The sequence below is a fragment of the Rhipicephalus sanguineus genome, chromosome 7, assembly GCF_013339695.2.
Source record: "Rhipicephalus sanguineus isolate Rsan-2018 chromosome 7, BIME_Rsan_1.4, whole genome shotgun sequence".
Taxonomy (NCBI): domain Eukaryota; kingdom Metazoa; phylum Arthropoda; class Arachnida; order Ixodida; family Ixodidae; genus Rhipicephalus; species Rhipicephalus sanguineus.
Window position 1 is genome coordinate 135,283,508 of NC_051182.1, and position 24,349 is coordinate 135,307,856.

At 49.1% G+C, this 24,349-nt stretch overlaps 2 protein-coding genes across 2 annotated transcripts in view; one reads left to right on the forward strand and one right to left on the reverse strand.

Moving 5' to 3' along the window:
* Positions 1–24,349, forward strand: part of LOC119400023 (Usher syndrome type-1G protein homolog) — a 114,779-nt gene that overhangs the window by 27,267 nt on the left and 63,163 nt on the right. The gene's annotated exons all lie outside the window — the stretch shown is intronic.
* LOC119400024 (solute carrier family 35 member E3) overlaps positions 742–24,349 on the reverse strand; it is a 38,470-nt gene continuing 14,862 nt past the window's right edge. The window contains exons 2-6 of the mRNA XM_037666933.1: positions 5,544–5,973; positions 4,259–4,429; positions 2,949–3,138; positions 1,586–1,911; positions 742–1,080 (exon numbers count right to left, since the gene is read on the reverse strand). Coding sequence (XP_037522861.1) covers positions 918–1,080; positions 1,586–1,911; positions 2,949–3,138; positions 4,259–4,429; positions 5,544–5,971 — 1,278 coding nt within the window. The 5' untranslated portion in view covers positions 5,972–5,973 and the 3' untranslated portion in view covers positions 742–917. The remainder of the gene's footprint in view (positions 1,081–1,585; positions 1,912–2,948; positions 3,139–4,258; positions 4,430–5,543; positions 5,974–24,349) is intronic.

Genomic DNA, 24,349 nt, shown 5'->3' on the forward strand with positions numbered 1-24,349 from the left:
GATCATGCAAGCGTTTCGATCAAATGAAGCGCGATCAAATCGCGCTTCGTTTGAAAGCCAACACGTTGAAACGAAACGCGATACAGTAAGCATACAGCACATGTATATAGTCGTTGAACGTTTAATTTATGCGTTTTTTTTTTTCACAGGCATTCAGGTATGCGTGCGCACAATGACGGCACGTAGCGCACATTCCGATCGCAAAATAGGCCCGCATTGTCGCAGTACATACCGCGCTCCCTAACGGGCAGTCTAGGAACGGGCTAGTAAGTGACTCGCAGCAACCATTTTCACTGCCCAACATTCACAAGGTGTCTATATGCGCGTCTATATAGTATCGCTTTTCGTGCTTCGCATTTCGTTTCAATGTCAATCTCTTAATACGAAACGCGAAGCAGTAACTATACCGCACGTGTAGTCGTTGAATTGTTTAATTGAACCGTCTTTATGCAGAGACATTCAGGTACGGGCACACAACGGCATGTAGTGCACATTTCGTTCAATAGGTCCGCATTGTCCGCAGTACATACCGCGCCCCCTAAAGGCCCGAACACACGTACGCGTTGCAGCGCGTCAACGCGTGACTTTCTGACGCGGCGTCGCGCCCTCTCCCTATGGGGAGAGAGGGCGCGCGGCTACGCGAAGCTGCGCGCCCTCCCTCTGCGTAGGGAAAGGGCGCGACGCCGCGTCAAAAAGTCACGCGTTGACGCGCTGCAACGCGTACGTGTGTTCGGGCCTTAACGGGCTGTCCAAGAACGGCGCTGTGAGTTGACGCGCACAATCCACTTTCACTGCACAACATTCACAAGGGTCTGTACATCTACAACAACGACCGGGCTACGTATAGCTCGGGTCAGTATCGTAAGCGGGTCCATCGGTACACACTGAGGTCTGGTCGTTGGTCAACACCGGTGACGTCACTTGACGCCCGCCGACGCCGAGCCAATGGGAGCCTCGTTGCAGTGATGATGGTGGTGGTAGGAACGAGACGCAGGCGACGCCGGTTGGTCCCGCGACTTGAACGCCGTGTACAGGACGGCGCCGCACAGGGTCAGGAACACGCCAGCCTGCTGCATCGGCCTGGGCGAGGGGAGGGGTGTACAGGAAACATTACGGTATATCGTGCCGTCTACACTCGTCTACAACCTAAGAAAAATCCCACGCTAAATCCTGCACTAATGTCGTTCTTGCGTAGGCCCTGGTGTCGTTATGCATTCCGCGCTTACCGTGAAACCAGAGGAACAACCCAGCGATTCCATTGGCTCTCGCCCTTGCCACCGCCTCGGCAATCGCGCGCTTGCCGAGGCGTTGGCGCCCTCTCTAGCGCGGCGCGGGTATCAGCCGGATCATTCAGAAGCGTTCTTTCGCAATTTTAGCGAAATTATTGCGATTAATTCTTGGTTATTTCTGTAGTCTATATTATTCTAGACCTCGTTTATTTCGCACTGGTTTTGAGCATTGTTCGCCTATAGCTTTAGGCCTGTATTGACGACTGCGTTGACCACGCGACATGAGACAGTGTATGGACGACAAACCGGCACTCTAAAGTGCTACGCACTTAGAAAATATAATTAGGACGACTCACTTGAGGCGCTCGTCGAAGACGATCGCGCAGGCGATCAGGGTGGCGCACATCTTGACGTGTCCCAGAACCTGGTAGGTGAGCGCCGACGTGCGCCCCAGCAGCCACTGCATGGTTAGGGTCAACAGGCAGCCGGCCAGCGAGGAGCCCACGAGTAGGACCGCGTCGCGCGGATGCCACTGACGTGCCAGAAGGCCCCGGGGTCCTCGCCAGGGGGGCTCCAGGAGCACGGCGACCAGGGCGAGCGCCGGCAGGGCGCGCCGGAGCTGGGCCTCCAGGAGTTGCCACGGCGGTAGGCACACGCGGCGCTGCTGCTCCGCCGCCAAGGTCTGCGTCCCGCATTTGCACGCAGTTTACCAAGGAGGATTAAAAAAAAAAACGTGAAAAAGCCTCTTTAATATTTGCACGTAAGTGTTGCTTATGCTCACAGAGATTTTAAGCGAAGTTTCTGTGAGTTACAGATTTCGGTGACGGCGGCGGCATAGTTCGCGACAAAACCTGGCACTGGTGAGTGTGCCCAGATAATGGTTCATTGCCGAGATAATCATACGGCAACGAATTTCGCGGGCGCGCATGGGAACGCAGCCACGAGCGAAGCGTGGCGAAAACGGACCTGCCAAGTGAGTGTATTCGACCCGCCGGTCAGTCAGAAAAGAAACAAGTTTACCAGTGAAATCAACCCGCGCTCCATCTATCGTTAGCTGCTGAAAACATGCCGTGTCCAGCGCTTGGCGCCGCTGGTGTCAGTCTAAGTTATCTAAGCCGGTCGAGGCCACGCGGCGGAGCGTTCGAGTTAGCCGTGCTGACGGCTGCACACAAATGAGGCCCTCGAAATTGCGCCGCCCAATTTGTATTTGTATGTGCCGTTAGATGGAGCATTTATGTAAGTTCCCTGCGGGAGGCACAGCGCCGGCGGATGACGGAGCTATTTTTTTTTCTTATAGGTTGTAACCGAGTACAGCACGTTGCAATATCTTTGAAGGTGTGCGATATTGAAATCGGGTTCCTGATCGGGTGGCGAGGAAATAACAGCCGACAGCCAGCTTTTCGCGTTCACGAGGTGGCACGGCCTCTCGCCATGTAATCGTGATAGTTGTTTTAGAAAATCACGTTCGTTGAAGCCATAGCGCTGATAAGACAGGGACCACATAAAGAGGACGGGACGTGCGCTCTTTCTGTGGTCCCTGTCGTATCAGCGCTATGGCTTCAATGAACGTAACATACCAACTATAGCCCGAAAGTCTGTTCTTTTAGAAAATTACCTCACCACGTTTGTTACGTGCTATTCCGTATTGAAAACGAGCTTCAGGACCACTCATTTCATCGAACAACCTTCGGGCCCGGAGGATGTCTCGTGTGCACTCACGAAATAGAAGGCGGCTGCCGCCGCTCCGGCGACGCCGAAGACCAGTCCCACGGGGTTGAACCGCAGGTCGCCGAGCGCGTTCATCGACACACCGAGGGCAACGGGAAGCAGGGACAGGACGACCGCCCGGCGCTGCTTGCGGCCGAACACCGCGGTCTGCAACCACGCCGTCACCGGCAGGGACAGTAGTCTGGAGAAAAAGCAAAGATGTTTATAGGGATGAAGTCGTATAACCTATACGAAAAGTTACAGTTCCTTTGTAACGCTAAGCCTATCATCTCACTATAGGAAGAAGTTAAGGGCAAGACGGGGGCTTGAAGAGGTGAAACATTCATGAACACGCAGGATCGCTGGAGCCATCGTTTCGACAAGCGGACTTCAACGCTGCAACCGCAGCCTTATTCAAGAATTTTTCACCTTTCATGTCCTCGCTAGACACTCGCGCCATACTCGCGCTTTTCAGCGGCGACCAATGTTGCCATGGAAACGTAGAGAGCGGAGGCAGGAATAGGTTCCGGAACTGGTTTACGTGACGTGTGCGCAAAGAACTACCGTTGTACAGTTACGCGGATCATTCCCTGTTACACTGGCAGATTTGGCTTGGCTCGATTCAAGTGCTCGTGCCGGGATTTCGCCGGCCGCTCCAAACCTCCCAGTAACAAAAAAAAAATACGTATGGCAGCTCCACTACTGTGATACCTGAGGAGGTGCGTAGCACGGGCACCCGGCGGTTCCCGTTCGTAGAGTTCTCACTGCTCCGTTTACCGCTGTCGATGACGTCAATGTTTGAGGTAAGCATGATGTAGGGTTTCTCCGGCACGAGTAGAATCTTGTTAGGGAGATTCACAATCTCGGTGTGCGACATGTGCGCTACTTTTTGCTGCGCTTTATCAACTTCCTGCTTGTTACGGCAGTCGATATTCGCGTGGTCTGCAGCGAGTTCCCCCAGGTTGTTTGCCCCCATTAGATGTAGCGACGCAGCGCCGGCGAAGCGTAGGGGGAGGGGCATTCGCTCGCTCGGCGAGGCGGTGGCGCCCTCTTTTGCGCGGTCCCGGAGTCAGCCGCAGGTTTCCGAAATGTTTTAGCGATATTTAGTTAATTATTGCGATTACTTCATAGTTCTGCAAATTATATTATTTTAGACCTTGTTCTGTCATTTAACTCGGTTTTGAGCCTAGCCTTGTTGTGGCCTGTACCGAAGGCTTTACTGTGAGCGTGATCACGCCACATAAGATGCATGGATGGAAGACAAGCTACGGGGTTTTAAAGTGCTTCGCACTTTAAAACCCCGTAGGATTCTATTACATTACCTGAGCAGGATGCTCGTTCCGGCGGTGTTGAATTCTAGGGAGAGGTTCGGGAGCGCCATGAAGGCGCACAGGAGAAAGGCCAGCGTCCAGTGCTCGAACGAAGAGACCGGCGCACTCGTCGAAGACGAGGCCTTCGGGGCGAGGCCTTCGGAAGACGGCGTCAGCGGAGACCTGTATACGCGAGCGATATACGGGTCATTGATTTCTACGTATGTGCGGACTGTATGCAACATATCTCAGCCAGTGTACAAGACTGGCCTATTGGGGTAGCAAAGCCGCCTGTTCTGCACATTGTCGAATTCGCCATCTCGTCAGCTCTGATAGGCTGTCACATTGGAGGCATGCTACGGTGTCCGTCATTGGCTCAATATTCCATTACTACCGCTACTACCGCTACTACACCTACTACTACCACTACTGCTACTACTGCTACTGCTACGACTACTACGACGACGACGACAACTACTACTGTTGCTGCTACTACCATTACTACTGCTACTGCAACTGCTAATACTGCGACACCTACTGTTGACGTAAATGCTCTTGCTGTAATCTACTACAACTACTATTGCTGCGATTATGGTTGACGCCGATGGTTGTGATGTCTACTGCTACTAATACTATACTGCTACCACTACTGCTACAAGCGTACGTGCAACTACAGGAACTTCCACTACTTCTGCCAATACTGCAACTTCAATACTGGGACTGCTACTACCGCTGCTATGTACTACCTCTGGACGAAATTTATCTATCTATCTATCTATCTATCTATCTATCTATCTATCTATCTATCTATCTATCTATCTATCTATCTATCTATCTATCTATCTATCTATCTATCTATCTATCTATCTATCTATCTATCTATCTATCTATCTATCTATCTATCTATCTATCTATCTATCTATCTATCTATCTATCTATCTATCTATCTATCTATCTATCTATCTATCTATCTATCTATCTATCTATCTATCTATCTATCTATCTATCTATCTATCTATCTATCTATCTATCTATCTATCTATCTATCTATCTATCTATCTATCTATCTATCTATCTATCTATCTATCTATCTATCTATCTATCTATCTATCTATCTATCTATCTATCTATCTATCTATCTATCTATCTATCTATCTATCTATCTATCTATCTATCTATCTATCTATCTATCTATCTATCTATCTATCTATCCATCTGTCTGTCTGTCTGTCTGTCTGTCTGTCTGTCTCGGTTGCGCATGTGCCATTCCCGTACACGTAACATACGTCATGCGTACCACGTGACTCTGAAGACTGCGGCCGTGTGGAGCGCGGCCAGCGAGGCGGCCAGGTGGACCACAGTGAGCGTCAGGTTGGGAAGGCGCGCCCTGTCGTAGCTGAGCTTGCAGGAGACCACCACGGCCACGGCTAGGGACAGGTTGAGGGCCGAGACCAGGGGCACGGCCAGCGCCGATGCTCCACGGCATGTCGCGCAAACACGTCGCGACAGTGGCGCCACCAGATACCACCACCACCGCCTCTGACTCCGAGGTCGTTGGGAGCTACACCGCCAGGGGCAAGTCGAGCCCTCCGACGGTGGTGTTGCCGAGTCGACGACGCCTCTCGGAAGGCTAGGCGTCGCGGTCAGGAGGCTCACCGATGCGCCGATGGCCTTCCCCACCGGATCCAGTAAGGGCAGGGTGGACTCGTCGGCTGGAAGGCCCATCTCTGCATAGTTTCGGAATGATCAGCACAATTCGTTGGAGGGCTACTTGGTGTGAATCCATAGTGTTTTTTAGCACAAAACGTCAGCACAAGACAGAAGACAGGACAAAGCGCTTTGTCCTGTCTCCTGTCTTGCGCTGTCGTTTTGCGCGAAAAAACAACAAAAGATTATGGATTCGAAGTGATCGCACGTTCACTGATTGGTTCCCCCTCTGCCGCGTGTCAGATGATTCGCGTTTTGTCTGGCTCATCGTAAACACAAAAGAACCCAAACCACAGGGGCGTAGCAAGACATCGTTTTCGGCGGAGAAGGCGGGGGGGGGGGGGGCAGGGGCGTCAGCACTTTTTATGCATGTTCGTGCGTGTGTCTGTACGTGTGCGTGTAAATATGCACATTCAGAACTGAAAAAAAATTCGGGGGGTAGGCTGGGGTTGGTCAATCAATCAATCAATCAATCAATCAATCAATCAATCAATCAATCAATCAATCAATCAATGAAAGCCAAGGTTTTGACAAGGCGACTTGTTCTTCGCGAGAACGTATCTGACGAAGAACAAGTCTCTTTGCCGAAACGTCGCCTCCATGCGACACTCCTTTCCTTGTTCGACGACTTGTATTCTCATCAGTACTTGAATTCGCGCACACAAGAACACGCCGTGCGGACGCGCATATACCGTAACTCATCTTGACGTCGTCTCGGCCGCGTTCGAAGTCGCCTTCCGACTGCGACGCGACGCTCTCGGCGTCCGCCAGGCCGCTCGGTGACGACGCCCGCATAGGCGACGACGACGTCTGGTGGTGCACGTCTTCGGCGGCGAGTCGCCGCCGATGTTCCCACTGCTGCTGCTGCTGCTGCATCGGTGACGGCGGCTGCGGCTCGTGGTGTCGATGGCGTCGCATCGAATGCGTCTTCACCTGGTGCCACTGGAACGGCAGCTTCAGGAGGGTCGGCAGTGGTTCGTGCTCTGGCACGGACGCCTCCTGGCTGGGCGCGATCATACGCTTAGCTGCTCGTTTGGCCTAAGTTCTTTTCGTGTTCGCCTGTTAACTACGGCTCACGTGCGTCGTGAACGCCCGGTCTATCTTCTTCGTCTTCTTCGGATCCAGCATGCCGACAGCGCGAGATGCGAGATGAATTGACGATGGTGTCGGTGCACGTTCAAGAACACCCGGACGGTCGAAAGTTTGGTAGCCCTCTGCTACGGCGTGCCTAATAATCATATCTTTTTTTTTTTTTTTTTTTGGCACGTAAAACCAGAGACATTGGGCGGACGCTTATTTGGCCCGAGGACTCGCCAGCCAACGGCCACGCGGTGCATCCACGGTGGTGGTGATGACACAGGGCGTAGATGAGGATGCAGAGACAAACGTATGATAATGATGATAATGTACGGATGAGGAAGATGTGCACAACAAGCACCCACAAGATTATTATTATTATTATTATTATTATTATTATTATTATTATTATTATTATTATTATTATTAGTAGTAGTAGTAGTAGTAGTAGTAGTAGTAGTAGTAGTAGTAGTAGTAGTAGTAGTAGCAGTAGTAGTAGTGTGAATTGACGATGGCGACGACGAGTCCTCACTACGAATGAATAAAACGTCTTTATTCAATCGAGAATTTGACAGTACAACGCACGTGCTATTGCGTGGCACAATCGACTTAGAAGAAGAAGAAGCAGGAAAGGTATTAAGATGGCTTATATTCTATTCTATTATTCTATTCTTAATATTCTTTGTTTCGTTCTTACTTCTTTCATCTTAAATAGACAAAATTTAAACTTTAATTTAAGAATTATATTTTAAAAACTATCCGGTTCTTGGCCAATCACCCAGCGAGGGTGTGTGCCAGAGTTTCAAGGATCGATCTACTCTACTTCGATTCGTCTTTGGCGAATGCATAAAGGACCACGCGATTCTTGTCGAAACCAGCTGGTTCGGAAGTCTGTGAAGAATATAGGCTAGGAATACAGGAGCTTGTTTATGAGTTTTACCTATCCTAAAATCTATACCGTAGTAAAGAGACTATGAAAACTGTACAAGCAGCCAATATATAGGGAGTGAGTGAGTGAATAAACTTTATTACAAGATCCGGGAAGTTTGTGGTCCGGGCTAGACCGCACAGGTAGACACCAAGAGCTCCCTATAGCCTCCCTGGCCTGCTGGATAGCCCATATTTGGTCTTCGATCTCCGAGCTGAGCAGCACTAGCCGCCACCGCTCCCGGAGGGCCTCAGGAGAACTTGTTGATAGGTTGGGGCATTCCCACAGCATATGTTTATACGAAGCTCTTTCTGTTGTGCATAGTTTGCATTTGTTGTCCGGGTATAGGTGTGGGTAACTCCTGTGGAGGTGCACAGGGTTTGGGTAGGAGTTTGTTTGTATCTGTCGGTATTCAGATGCTTGTTTCCTTTCTAGACTCGGGGACAGTTTTTTTTTACTAAGCTCTACAAGAAGCCAAATAAAGTGTGACGTAAGACGACAAAGTCTAGTCTTCATGAAGTCTGCAGCATCGATTCTATGGCGTCTACAAACTTTATTTTTGATATACAAGGACGCGCAGCCGTGGTTTACAGCGCATTCTGAAAACTGACTCTGGCATTTTCTCAACTCGACAAGTACAGTCATCGACAAACGAAACGCGAACAAGGAATTCCAAAGCAGAGCAGCAGGTTTCGGGAGTGATAACCTGGCAGTACACATATATCGGGACTAGAGGTGTGTACGGGCTCCGGTTAGCCCGAAAGCCCGACCCGGCCCGCGGGCCGGGCTCGGGCGGGCCGACGTATTTTCAACTCGGGCCCGGGCCGGGCTCGGGCTACTTGGAGTTTTATTGGGCCGGGCTCGGGCCCGGCGCAAAGCCCGACTCAAGCCCGAAACATAGAGAATGAGCAGGAATTGTTTTCCAGCACGCATACAGCGCCTTTTCCGCGACCGCCCTTTACCGCTTTTCCTTTCCATTCGCTACTTTAAACAAAAGGGGAGCAGGTAAAGCACTGCCTCTGTTGCACTCCGACAAACAGAGAAGTAACATAACCTGACCTAGTGACGGCGCCACGCGACTGTTCGCGTTAGATTTAAGGCCAAATCCTATATGAGTGAAAATGCACGCGACAGTGACGAGCGATCCGACGTAGATCGCCTTCGTGCAAGCTGACACTTGCATGGGCAAAAGCGCCGCACTTCGTTGAAGCCTAAATCGTTGGACTGCTTGCTGTTTTTGCACAACAATTTGTAATCTGTGTAATCACATTTGATATGCTCAATAAAATGCCAAATTACCGGAAAACGATGTTTTGTTTTCGCAGCGAACCTTGAAAAAGCCGGGCCGGGCCGGGCCGGGCCCGGGATTGTGTTTTCGTACGTCGGGCCGGGCCGGGTGGGCTCGCAGCCCTTTGCCGTCGGGCTCGGGCGGGCCTTCGACAAAGTCAGCGGGCCCGGGCCGGGCTCGGGCTCGGAAATACGGCCCGTGTACAGCTCTAATCGGGACTGTTAATTTTATTTTTGCCAAAGATGGTCTGAGCCTCGTTGTAATTGCCTGTATAAGGTGAAAAGAAATTATGCTGGCATTAGGCGTGCGTGGTGGTAAAGAACGAATCAACGTGTTTTATAGTTAACGCTAACTCGTTCGCATTTCAATTGTCGATGGCTGTATACATGGTTTCTTACGCTGGCCGTAAGCCAGAACGCATCGCTCATTGTGCGCAGATTCGCAGTTACACAATTCTTCCTGCGAATCATTTTTTTTTTCTCTAGCATCTCGACTGCCACCTCGCGGCGAGCGCATACCTTTTTGGCATGCATCAGCGGCAGCTTCGGGGAGAAGGCCACACCCGTTGTAGACGTGACTTCACTGAGTAATTGACTAATTTGCGACTTGTTCTCGCAATGCGCAGTTGTTCATTCATAGATCAACGTTCCGGTGTTCGCGTTTCTTCTTTCTTTATGCCTATTTTTCGACGTCCTAGCTTCACTCAGCTCTATTTGTTTTACCGGGTGAGTTCATTACGTCATCACAAGGCCGCTCTTACGAAGTCTGCGTACGGTACTGCATTTAATTGGATCCAGGAATCCATACTGTCTGCTTAGAATAACGGCTTCGCTAAGCCGTAGTGTGACTTCGTATACGAAAGAAGGGGAATTGCCCGAGGGGCTCGTTTCTTTGTTAGACAAAACCAAATGAAACCAATAGACAATTAACCGAGGAAAGCATGCTGCTTTGGATTGAAATGGATCCGAGAATCCATGCTGTCTGCTTAGAATAACGGCTTCGCTAAGCCTTCATGAAATTTCTCCATTCAACTCAATGGTTTCGTTTAAAACACGCTCCCAGCTTTTTAAATGACCTTCGTGTATTTACTGTCGACCACGTGATCACAAAGCCACGTTCACGAAGTCTGCGTACGACTTCGGATTGGAATGCAGTTCCGAGAATCCAGACTGGCCGCTTAGAATAACCGGCTTCATTATAAAGTATAAACCGTCTTCCGCGCCTCGCGTAAACGTCTTTTTTTTTTTTGTCCTTGCTCTATTGCCTCACGTGATTTATGTCGTTTGCTGGTCTTTATTCGTACTCTCGCATCTTCTCGGACGATTCGGAGAACCGCGAGACTACATGTACCTGAGAATATATCCGCATCCTGGATGTACGTATAAATCTCAAGTAACGAGCGAAACTGTTTTGCTCGCCTCTTCGGATCTGACGCAGTTTTTGCCGCCCACCGAGAGTCGTGGTGTCGTCACACGTGACCGGAAATCTGTACGCCATTCATTACTCGGGATCTTGCCGTTTCGTTCGTTCCTCCCCGGTTTGATTTCGACATGCTCGGCATGATAATGGTTCTAGGAACGTTAATTGCTTAGAGCCGCTGTACGTGAATTGTCTTCAAATTAGATAGGGCTCGAGCGCACGGCCACTCCCCGTTCACATAATGAACGATACAGCGGTCCGGTTGACACATTATATGCACGTCGCATCCGCAGAGGCCTCTGTGACGTAACTAGGGTACGCGCGCTTCCATGCGCTTGACCGGAACAATGGACCACCGCGCGTAATCCACGAGTCTTGCGGCGTGATCTTTCCTAGCAGCGTCGACGACTGCGTTCGGCCGCCATCTTTTCTTCCATCTGTTGTTTTCTTGCCGCTATCCTTTAGCCACGTTTCCGATTCACCTGTCCCATCTCGCTTTCGACGTAACCGTTTCTACTGCCCGCGTAGTCATCACACGCGTAGAATAGCAGACGACGCTCGGCATCCGGAGCAGACGATGGAACATGCAATCCAAGCAGACGACGCGCATGACGCCGTAGCAGACGACGAGCGTGAAATTCGAGCGATGTGTTGCACGTAGTGCGCGAGCAGACGACGTTGCAAGCAACGAAAACATCTCTTCGATGTAACCGTTTCCTCTGCCTGCATAGTCAGCACACGCGTAGGATTACCAGACGACGTAACATGCAACCCAAGCAGACGACGCGCATGAAATCTGAGCAGACGTTTGCAGGTTTTGAACAAGCAGAGCAGAAGGCGTTGCAAGCAGTGAAAGCAGACGGTCGGTGTCTGTTTCTGATATGCGTGAAACTTTGCTACTTTTACAGCTATAGTTTTGGTTCTTTATTCTGTAACGGATTGTGAAACTGGGTAAAGAAGCACATCAGTTCAAGTCTGTATTGGTATATTACGAGTTGTTGCCTTAAACACTGTTACCGTGAGATGAGGCCTGATATTGCGCCAGACGAATGCACTGAAACCGATGACGCGCTCGTGGCGACGCCGCGCCGAAATTCCCCCAACAATGCTGTTGTGACTTCAGGGATCGCAAGACCGTCTACTTCTGATTGTTGATCGGTTCGCGTTGACATTACAATGCAACATTAACGCTGAATCCAGAGAGTGTAAAACTTCTAGAGTAGGAGAGAATACATTAAAGCCCCAGACTATCTGTCATGTCGGTAGCAATTCGTTAGAGCAAGATTTAAAATCTGGAAACGTGGTCTTAATTTTCTCTGCTGATACGCAATAATTTTTCCGAAAGCACGATTCTGACAGACCATTTTGCCGGTCTTAATTGACTTATTGTTTCGGTTTACCGTCCCTTTAAAGGAAGTGGTAGTTTCAGCTCGTGCGCAGGAAGCGTTCCAAGGAAGTGACCGTTAGGAACTGTATTAGAGGCGTAGAAGAAGACTATAGCATAGTTTGACACCTAATAATTAACCTAAGTTGCAATCATCGCGGGTGCCTCAAATGACAGTGCGTTCCGTAACGCAATCGCCACCACTGGCGTTAGAATTCTTGCACAAAGGCTGCGTGAGCAAGTGGCAGCGTCTGCTGTAAGGCACGGGGTGTAGCAGACGGCAGAATAACCGAAAGCGGACAACAGAAGGACCGAAGCAGATCGACAGAGCGTTTCGTCAGGGAGGCGCTTCTTGCGGCTTCATTTTGGCTTTTGTCTTTGCGAACAAAAGCGGTGAGAGGAGGAAAGACAGACCGCCCGCCCTTTCGAAGAATGCTGGGACGGGCCGGAGCACTTTCAAAGAAATGAAGTTGAGGCGTGTAGTCTGAAACTCGGGCTGGGGGCTTTTGTTACGGTTTGCAGTTCCCGCACTTTCACGTCTGGAGCGGGGGCCGTGCGCGGGAACGGCGAGTTTCTCCTCCAGCGAGCAGACAACGCATGAATGAAAGAAGTGACGTCGTCTGCTACGGGTCTTTCACAGGTGGCGTCTCTGTCGCGAGGCTTAGCTACGCATCCTTTCTTCCTTGCTGTCACCTACGACGTCGCTTAAGTAAAATAAAAATAGAACACCCAGGCGAAGCGTTTTCGGGTTCCGCGATGGCCGCTGCCGGTGGGCGTGGCTTTGTCCTTCTAGAAAAGCACCCCCCACAGCTTTCTTTGTGTGCCCCCCACCCCACCTCCCGCCGTACTTCTGGTTTCGCACCACTGACCGAGCCGTCTTGGCAGCTTCTTCGGGCACCGAGTGGCTTTTCTTTTACGACTATGGCTCCGAAAAAGAAAGACGCGCTTATCTTAGTGATCGGTTGACACCGATACGTGGGGCCTTTAGACTTCCCAGTTGTGTACCGTTAGGGCTACCGTTCATTTTTTCCCGCGTATTGAAGTATAGTACTTTATTTTTTCTTTTTCTTCGGGAAATTGGCATTTTCTGTCGCTTCTTTTGGCAGGAACTGTAGTTCTTACATTCTCCGCAGCGCACAAAATGGAGCTCACTATTGCAAGTGTGATAACACACACCACGTACGCGGACCACTTCATTTGACGCCATTGAAGTACTGCATTGTAGGCGGAACTAAGACGTTTTTATCGGTCTTCCCACGATGGGCGTATCAGGCGTTCTGGAAGAAATTGGGTCACAACTTTTATACGTGTGCTGAAGTACGTCACTGCCTGCCCACTTTTACGATGTTTTGTACTTAGGGCGGCTGAGAGCAGTGAAAACTTAAAGACCGTACGGCACGTTGGCTTTCATTCCAGTTTCAGAACGCCGAAAACTCGCCGGTTCAGGTTCACACTGTGTGTGTACTAACTGCAGAGCAGTTCAGGCTTCTTTCATCAACTTTTTACGAGATTGTCTGCAGAAATCGGCTCGTGTTTCACATAAAGGTTTTCAAATGGCCACGTGACTCACAGAGAGAGAGAGAGAGAGTAAGAAGGCGGTGTTATTTGCTAGCAGACGAAAAGCAAGACAGCAGACGACAGTGGTGTGTTTGCCGTCTGCTTGCGCGCGACTTCATGTCGTCTGCTACGCGCTCTTTGCCTTCAAAATATGCGGAGTCATAGAACGCGTACCGTTATCACGTGAACAAACATACTTGTTGCTATGGAAGGCATGCAGGGTCGGTTGTGCTTTTAAGAAATGTAGCAACGGGTCACTCAGAGTCTGACGTATAGTCTGTCTACGTTTACGAGCATCACAGTCTATCGATATAACAACGTAACGACGTTGTTATACCGATAGGCTATGATGAGAAAAAAGCCTCTCAGAAACAGGTCTCTGTCAGGTGTGCACCCCGTATCGATGACTGACTGACTGATTGATTGATTGATTGATTGATTGATTGATTGATTGATTGATTGATCACAACGCATGTGATGTGAGACGAAGGGAAAAGCCGTTCAAGAATGGCTTGAGGGAGTCCTTCGCCCCGTATTAACAAATACAGCAGCAAAGGCAGATGCATTTTCCATAGATTGTCGTACAATTTAACGATATAAACACAATGTTGCACATACATAATTACAGGCACGTAGGCAAGGGGGGGGGCCCGGGGGGCCCGGGCACCCCCCGAAATTTTTCCATCCCTCTATATTCCCAGGGTACTTTTTTGTTTTTGCCATGGAAAGATTGTCTTTCGAACAATTAGGCCTTGGGCCCCCCCCGAAAAAAAATCCTGGCTACGTGCCTGCATAATTATAAACGCAGCACTGTCATACTGAACATTGTCATACAATGAATGTTTGCGAAGCGTACAGTGCGTTCCCCTGTTAATGAAAACACTGCTGGCGCTTCACATCTGCGACAGAAAGAAAATTCACCTTTCTTTCTTTCTTTAAATATATATATGAATCAGCGGAAGGAACGTTAAACGTGCGCTGTATACACATCCTATAGTGGCGGAACTTCGACTACATAGACACATACACGTGGAAAGATCCGCTTGACGGACACATTTTGGTCGACCACGTGCGGTGGTGGCGGTAGTGGCGTCGGCGAAGCGAGACCGCCTTCCAATTCACTCGCGCAATGAAATGCGTACCGCGCGCCTCCTGTCGAGAACTCTGGTGTTCCGCTTGCACTAGAGCAGCAGCCAGCAAATAGACACACGACTTGCTCGCGCGCATCGAATTTGCGTGTCCAGCCAGCTGGCTGCGTGGCTTGGCCTATCTATAGGTGTACAGCGCATGCGTTCACCTACTTCCTTTTTGGCGCCGGAAGTGGGTAACTCTGAGCTCCGTGAGCACCTCCCCCAACCTCGTCGTTCTTGCTCGCTCAAGCGCGCGGGCGCAGCGCCCTCTGCATAGGCGAGACACCTGGTGGAGGAAAGAGGCAACCGTTGGTCGCTGTTGCACGCAACGCCTAACGTGAGCGCTGGACTCGCTGAAGCGAGCTTGAAGTAAGGAAAGACAGGGAGCAAAGAAAGAAAGAAAGAAAAAGAGAAAGATGAAGAAGTAACGATGGCCATCCTGGGACCCGTATTTTCTGAAGCGCGCCCGAGAGATGCCTACATTCGCACCTTCACGCTTGCGTAGCGCGTCGTAGTAGTAGCACAACTGTGTACATGCATAACGCTGGAATTGAGAAACGAAAGGAAGAAGTGAAAGAAAGAAAAATACAAGCAAACAAAAACGAGGCCTTCGGGTCGTTTTACATTTCTTTTTTATTTTTGTGAGCCGTTCTTTAGGTTCCCTGTCCAGCGTCTGCAATCGTTTTTGAGTTCCTTATTGTTCGGCAAAGCGACACGCTTACGGAATTGTACGTTTCGTTTTTTTTTAAGAGGCGATAACATCTTTTCGAGCTTTTGCCACCCGTTTTCTCTGTGATGGGGTATTGCGTTGTCCGATAATTTCTTGACCGTGCTCGTTTAGCGAAAGATGTTTCTTAGCATTACGTACATAGAGCTCTGAGAGATAGCGGCGCATGCGTATGACTGTCACCATGTATGCCTCGGTGCACTGGCTTAGCCTAGTGGTGGGAGGTTCAGATCCCCCACCCCCTGATTTTAAGTTTCGCGTATATAACACGCATACATACACACGCATGCACTTACAAAAAGGGTGGTTGAAAGCCCCGCCAAAAAAAAAAAAAGATTTCTGGCTGCGCTCCTGCCTAGGTGCCATCTTCTTAAATAACTGATATGTTGAGATGCATATAATGCAGGAAATATGCCCGAGATAAATCAGTGTTGAAATGCAGAGTACCTGTTCTAAACAGGTAGCAGGAAAGATTCGCTGATACACGGCTGGAAAAGTTCACTGGGTGCTTTTTCGTTGGACTTACCTTCTTCATGTTCGAAGATCGTCAACAATACAGAGGTACCAGACAGTTCCCCCGTTGGCATTGCAACTTTTATATTATGACACGGCTCGAGATACGACTTGGCCTAGCGGTAACTAGTTACCGCTAGGCCAAGTCGTATGTTGTCACAGTTTTTGTTTCATTTTTTACGACGCTTTTATTGGGTACGCGAAGAGTTTCCCGGCAACTGTTTCGATCCGGCTCTGTACCCATTTCTGTTATTCGCCAGCTGGCGAACATGACGAGTCGAGTTTTGTTCAGGCAACACTGTAGCTGCGAATAAGTGGAGCGCACATATGTTTGTATATACGGCAACCGCGAGTGTTGGTTCTGTGGTGAACTGAACCAAGAAATCTGCACACATACGTCCCATTTCCTTACTTCTGCTTTGCTTTATTAGAGAGTCTGAGTGCTGGGTTCCCCAACTGGTAGAGGCACCAAGCGTCTGTTAGTAGCTGGCCCGAAATAGTTCACATAGTCTTAGTGCTGGGGTCCCCACTGTATAGAGGGCACAAACTGTTAGAGGCACCAAGCTTCTGTTAGTCAGCTGCCCGCAAGTAAGTCCCAAAATTAGAGAGTCTTAGTGCTGGGGTCCCCAACTGTTAGAGGCACCAAGCTTCTGTTAGTCAGCTGCCCGCAAGTAAGTCCCAAAATTAGAGAGTCTTAGTGCTGGGGTCCCCAACTGTTAGAGGCACCAAGCTTCTGTTAGTCAGCTGCCCGCAAGTAAGTCCCAAAATTAGAGAGTCTTAGTGCTGGGGTCCCCAACTGTTAGAGGCACCAAGCTTCTGTTAGTCAGCTGCCCGCAAGTAAGTCCCAAAATTAGAGAGTCTTAGTGCTGGGGTCCCCAACTGTTAGAGGCACCAAGCTTCTGTTAGTCAGCTGCCGCAAGTAAGTCCCAAAATTAGAGAGTCTTAGTGCTGGGTCCCCAAACTGTTAGAGGCACCAAGCTTCTGTTAGTCAGCTGTCCGCAAGTAAGTCCCAAAATTAGAGAGTCTTAGTGCTGGGGTCCCCAACTGTTAGAGGCACCAAGCTTCTGTTAGTCAGCTGCCCGCATGTAAGTCCCAAAATAACGAAAGTGCTTGATTACATGAGCTTCTTGAGTACAGTGTCCTAAAACGCAGTGTTACGCGTGTAAAAAGTATGGTTCGGTTACGTATAGGACGAGACTATATTCATTGCATGCAGCGATCACAGTAGTGTTCAAGATGGCGCCGCCGCCCTGCGAGCAGAGACGATCGAATAAAATCGTCTGCAGTTTGCAAGCATGTCGGTGCCATTGCGTACTATTCGGCTGTTAATTGTCACCTGCATCATATATGTACAAAACCCTGTCGTACTTCGACACCGCTGACCGATATGGCAATGTCTAAGGCCAGTAGTAGCAAGTCGGGCCAATGTTGGCTCAGGATTTTGCCAACATTGTTTCACGGAGCATCGTGTGGTCCAACATTGGTTCTTCGTGAGCTTCCCTTTGGGTTCTTCCTGGGAATCTTGATTTGCATGTTTTTGAGCAGTGTGCAAATGCCGTCTGCAAACGTCTGGTCGAAATCGTCTGCAAGCGGTCTGCTCCAAACCGTCTGCAAGCACACCGCCGCCATCGCATTCGTTTGCTTGTTTTCGTATTTCTTAGACGTGCTCATCAGTCGTGCGTAAAGGAGCTGACAGACACAGCCGCGCGTTCCCGGGTAGAAGTGGGTACAGAAACAAAGAAACAAAAAACTTTTTCCTGCCTAGGTGCACCGGAAATGGTCACATATTGCCGTCTGACTTCGACTTCCTGTGTAGGTGGAGTAAGCGGACGTGTTTTTTTTTTCCCCCGTTTGGAAAAGCGCGGTCATGCGCAGTCGGCACCGCGCGTCTCGGCCGTTGCAGAAGTTTGTCGTTTGTTCGAGAGCTTGCCAACAGCTGTAAAATCTTGTCGTTTGTCACTAGTGCCACACAAAAAGGGCGGACGTAATAAAATATAGGCACGGAGCAGTAGTTTCACTAATCACATCGCGCGCTGCAATTAACTTAAGAAAAGTGTCGCTTGGATGCGCAAACGAAAGGTGCGTGCTTGGTCAAACTGTATCGCCCCGGAACTGCGGTTCAGATTCAGCGGGCCTTTACCCTGTGACTTTTGCAGACGCGAGCGCCATCTGTCTCTCACGTGTAACGCCGAAGCACTCTGGACACCAAAAATTTCATCTTGCCCAATTCTATGACGGAGGCATTTCCAGCCAATCAATCATAGAGTCCGTAGAAGCCCTCCGGGCAAATCAGAGTTGACAAGATGGTGAATTTGACAATTTAGCGGAATTGCAGTGTCCGAATAGCACCCCCTTACGTACGTTGACAACTTCCGTTTGTTAGTTTTTTTTTTAATTCGAGAGACTGCCCTTGAGCATAGCATATTTACGTGACTGAAAGTGGCTCCGGAGGCCTTCCTGATGAGCGTCTGCACGCATGGCTCGAAGGCTCCCGCATGATCTAACATATCAATCAATCAATCAATCAATCAATCAATCAATCAATCAATCAATCAATCAATCAATCAATCAATCAATCAATCAATCAATCAATCAATCAATCAATCAATCAATCAATTTTTATCCTTTTAGTACACTCCGCATGTTATGCCTTAAATTATACCAACGTACGCCTGCCTTGCAGCATATCTGCTGCGGCGTTTCGCTGCTGTGCACGTGGGGCGCGGGTTCGACTCTAGGCCACGATGGTGGCGCATGTACACGGGGGTCGAGGAGGGGTGAAATTCAAAGACATCCGGGTGCTTCCGTTTACCAGCGCACGTTAAAGAAACCCATGGCGGTCAAATTGAGTCCGGAGTCATCCGCTATACATGGCGTGCCTTTTAATCATATCGTTTATCGGCACGTAAGCCCGTATAACTCAATACAGGTTCAGCCGCTAGCCGTGGTCACCGCACGCCCTGACATCCGGAAACCGTGACGAGGCAATGAACCCTTCTCCTTTCAATCTCTCGCACACACACTTACACACACACGCCTCTTACAGACGACTATCGCCGCTTATTTATCAATTTCCTTTCTCGCGAGAGAGAAACCACTCGCCGTCACCGCGCATGCGTGTCTAATAAGCCTCCGGCATTTGCATATTCAACCCTAAATGAATACTCTTCCTATACTGACGGCCACAAGCGGAACTTCACTCCTCCGCTATCGCGTGAAACATCTATCAATTCCTGTTTTTTTTTCTGTTTTTTTTTTGCGAGATAACAGTGTTCTTATAGCGGGCTGTAGAATTGGCTTCGAGATTCCCGGTTCCCGAGTAGTGATTTTCGTGTCCCGTTTACATAGCGTTTTCTTTTTTTTTTTGCTTTGTTGTTGTTGTTAACTGTATATACTGACGATGCGAGGCGGAACTACATCTCCTGGCTCCGCTATCGCTCGAAGCATTTGTCAGATTATTTACCGTTCGTTTATTTATTATTGTTTCCTCTCCGGACTCGAGCTGCGCTCCCTTAAGGTTGGGAAAGACGCCGAGCAGAGGTCGCGGTCAGTCGGTTCCGGGTCAACCCTCGCGCTGCGACCGCTAGGAACGCAAAAAAGAAAAAAAAAGAGGAAGAAGAAGTAAAGGCGCAGACGCCCGGCTTACAAATGGCAGCAGCGATGGTGGCACCTTTTTATAGCGGAGAACGCTTTTGAATCCTATACACTCTCGGGAAGAATATTATGCGGAAGTTCTCAAAGCGGAGGCCGCCGCTTCTTTCTTTCTTTCTTTCTTTCTTTCTTTCTTTCTTTCTTTCTTTCTTTCTTTCTTTCTTTCTTTCTTTCTTTCTTTCTTTCTTTCTTTCTTTCTTTCTTTCTTTCTTTCTTTCTTTCTTTCTTCTTCTTTCTTTCTTTCTTCAGTGTCCTTCATATTCTTTTTATAGGCGGAATTATACCTCAGCTAATACTATCCTCTCCTCCACCCCTGACAGCACGATTTGTTAACGGTGAACGGCTGTGTTCTATGTACCATATTCCCTCGCGTATTACGAGCACTGCGGATCTATGCCGTACCATGTAATACGGAATACCATACTGAAAAGCGCTCGTAGAGCGTTTATTTTTAAACAGTATTCCGTATTCCGTGGTACGTATTCCGCGTTGCGTATTATGTTGCATACTTATTCCATGGTGTTCCGCGGTGCGTATTCTGTTGTACGTATCGCGTGGTACTCCGCCGTATACGTATTCCGTGAAAATGGCCAATGAAAAGCGCCCGTAGGATCTTCCGGCCGCGACGTTTTCGCTCACGGACACAACGTTGATTTTTCGCTCACAACCAAAGACGCCGCCGCCGACACCGACACCGGAATTTCTGCGAAACGAGCTCTTTAACGCTATTGTGTTAACATATTGAAAACAACGCAAATAACGGCACGGACAAGATGAGATTGAAGGACACACGACAGTGCTGAACTCGCAACTAAATTTTTTTATCTGCTCACAAGCTCACTTATACACTGACAACCTGTCACCCATGTGGCCACTTCCCACATGACGTCAGAAGGCAACCATTCTGAATCCTAAAGAAACAGATCACCAGAAAGACCACTGAAGTTTAACATTAGAAAGAGGGGTGAGCAGTGCACTAGCTCTCTTTCTATCGTCTTATACATGATAGCGAGTACCTTTCCTTGGAACGCTCAGGACCGTAGCAATCTTTTTATTGCTACGGTTTTATTGTTCACAGGGAAGTGCCTGGGATTTCTTATGCTTGCTCTTGGGGGGTTGTTTCTTTAGGATTCAGAATGGTTGCCTTCTGACGTCATGTGGGAAGTGGCCACATGGGTGACATCAGGTTGTCAGTTTATAAGTGTGCTTGTAATATCAGATAAGATTTGGTTGCTAGTTCGGCGCTGTGGTGTGTCCTTCGACCCCTCTTGTCCATGCCGTTATCTGCGATGTGTTGAAGATGTTCAAGATGTAATTTTCTAACCGGAGGACCCCTTTCAGCCATGTGCGATGGCACGTACTTCCGTATATATATCCCTATGTGTATATATATATTTGATTGATTAGTTGATTGATTGATTTATTGATCCTCTGTGGCTCAGTGCTCGTGTGCTCTAAAGCCTGGAGCCCCACAACGCCGTTTTTCTTTCCGCGTCTTGTCCGCAACGTCTCCTTGTCGGTGGTTTCTTTCCACCACCCTCTGTGGGGGTCCGTTGCCGACGACTTGCCGTCCAGATAAGCCAGCGCTAGACGCCGCAGATGACCCGGAACGCGAACCATACCGCCGCGGCGCGTTCATAGAATAACTATATACGCCCGACGATGCCCCTTCCGCCCCCCCCTCCCCTCGGTATCCTCCTACGCGACAGACCACGACTACGTACGCCTCAAGAGGAAAATGAGTGAGTGAGTTCTAACTGAGGAAACGAGTCAAGGGGGCAGTGGCGAGGGTAAGTGAGGAAGGAGTTGTTCTCTATTGAATATATATACCTCACCTTCTTGACCGTAGTGTATGGATAGATTCTTCCTTCCCCCTCCCCAACCTCAGTAGAGGAAGTCGGTGGAAAGGGCGTTACTAGAGAGAGGGGTAGGAGTAGTAAGAGTAAGAAGGAGTTGTTCTCTATTGAATATATATATATACGTCACCTTCCTGACCGTCACGTATGGATAGATTCCCCCTCCCCTACCTCCGTCGGGGAAGTCAGTGGAGAGGGCGAAGAGGAGTAGCAAGAGTAAGAAAGAGAAGTTGTTATTCTCTATTGAATATATATATACGTCACCTTCCTGACCGCCATGTACGGATAGCATCACCCTTCCCTCCCCCAACTCCGTCGGGGAAGTCAGAGGAAAGAGAAATAGCAGAGAGGGGAAGATGAGAAGCAAGAGCAAGAGGAGCTCGTGTTGTACTCTATTGAATATGGTATACGCATCACCTCCGCGAGCGTCGTGTATAGAGAGATACCTGCACTGTCCCGGGGGGCGAAGGGGGAAGAAGGAAGGCCAGCACTGGCGCATCGTGTCTTCTTCTATCTCGCCTTCTTCCTCTCTCTCTCTCTCTCTCTCCTTGGTTGTCCTCCTCCTCAACCTCTTCTTCTTCCTCGTCTTCTGGGCTTTCTTTTCTTAATGGTACCGAAGCGCCGCAGGGCCACTTCCTACACGGGGCTTCCCTGTGGCGTGCCCCCCCCCCCCCCCCCCCCGTGCTCTTCTTCTTCGTCACAATGCCGACGTCCACAACGGAACGCTAAAGGACGCAACGGCGTCCTCGCGAAGCGTTCACGTATATAGCACATGCTGTTATATTCATCCGTGCCGGTTTTCCCCGTGTAGAGAGAGAGCTTAGGTCGGAAGGCCGGTCTTTCGAGAGAGAGAAAAAAAAAAGAAAAAGAAAAACCGTGACGATGGTATAGCCAGTATAGCTTTGTCAATGCGCCTTTCTTTTTCTTTTTCTTCTTCATACAAGTTATGCGTGAGTCACGTGACTTTTTGTTCAAACGGTATCCCGTTTCGAGCTGGTGTTTTTCTATGGTATGTGGATCACGTGACTTCTATATGACGTATCCGTGCCTGCCGGACTTCCTATATGCGGAGCTGTAAACCTTTCCAAAGGAGGGAAGGAGGCTGTCGCGGGGGATCGTACAAAAGCTGACGTCACAGCCTCGGCAGTGCATTTTGGGGGGTGGGGTCACGCATATTAACAGCAGCCCGGAAAGGGTTATGGCGGCGCCCAGGGAGCCTTCATTGACAAAGTGCATAGCTTCAAGGTGTAAGAAAACATGTTATTTCTAGACAAGAAAGAAATTAAGAAAGGGAGGCAAGATAGAAGCCGCAATTACGCGATTTTGTTGTGTATACGCGCCTCCTCTTCTTCTCCCTCCCTCTGTAAGTCTGAGTGATGTCACGTGACATCTGAATGGCGTTCTATACGCACGCATTACTGGCCTTCCTCTGGAGTTTTCAAAGTCAAGGGTGAGGCAGCTGCATACGTCCTCGTCACGTCGGATCGCGTTTAGTATTATTTTATTAGTTTTTTTTTTCTTGCGGTGAGTTCGAGCGTGACAGATTCCTTTTAAAAGGGTGAAAAATAATTGCTAGGGTTTTCTTTTTTTGCGCCGGAACCTCAATATGCAAAGAACAGAACAAACAAAGTGGTATCGGTGAACTGTGGATGAAACAGGAAGTAGCCGACATTCTAGCGGACATTAATAGAACAAAATTGACCTTGGGAGATGAGGTAATGCGAAGGACAAATAGCCGATGATCAATTAGAGCGACGGAATGGATACAGAAGAGTGGGAAACGTGGCTGAGGAGGGCAGAAGGTTAGTTGGAGTGAAGAAATTCAGAAACTTGCGCTAAATTAAATTGAGTCAGCTCCTCGCACAGGACAGGGCAAGTTGGACACCGTTGGGGAGTGACCTTTAGCCCTGTAGTGGACATAAGATAGGATTAGAACTGAAAATTTGGCTAGGTGGGTTTTGTTCATCGTGTAAGGTAAGAAAAAAAAAAATTCGGCAGATCCCACGCACTGTGGGAATCGATGTAATGCGAAGCAGCCAGCAAAGAGCTGCATACATCGCCTTGTTTGTCTTTGAGCCAAATGAAATCATTCATGCCATTGCATCTAGTCCACCATATATCGCATGTTTGCCATGCACGCATGCATGCACAATCTAGTATACACCATGCCAATGAAGCGCATATTCTGGTATATACAATGCATGACCTGTCGCTTATGTTCATCACGCACTTGTGTCGTGCCATACCAATTTTAGTATATATCTACTTAACAAAACGGCCGGAAGCACACCATGACAGTGGCATGTAAATCATACCGTACATTACATGCATAACATGATTCGCATGTTAAGACCTCTCATTTATGTTCGTCATACAGTCACATCGCGCAATATCAATTTTGGTGTATATCAAACGAGCGAAATGGCGGCGAGTGCACCACGAGTATACACCTATGCCACCGGACATACGTCACGAAAATGCGGTGGCGCTGTCGTCGGGCGTTTAGTTTCGCGCGGTAGGCAAAAGCCGCCGTGCCTACAGCAGTTGCTGCTGTGTTTTCGCTGGTGCGTGCGCTTTTTGCCGTCGTGCAAAGAAGAAAAAACGGTGTAACGACGAGCAGTGCCACAGTTATTTGCTCAGGAAGGCACGAGAAGGATGGAATAAGCTTATTTTTTTTTTCATTAGCTGTTTACGAAGACCGTCGCAAGAAATTAACGGCAGCTGTAAAACGCGAAAACTTGTCTTCGACGCCGGCTCATCGGTTATGTTTTCGGGCGGCTTACCTAGCAGAAAGGATTAGCTTAGTGAAGCGTTTGTGATTGTAATGTGCAGCACCGCATTTCTTGGCATAAGCCTTGCGTGGAGG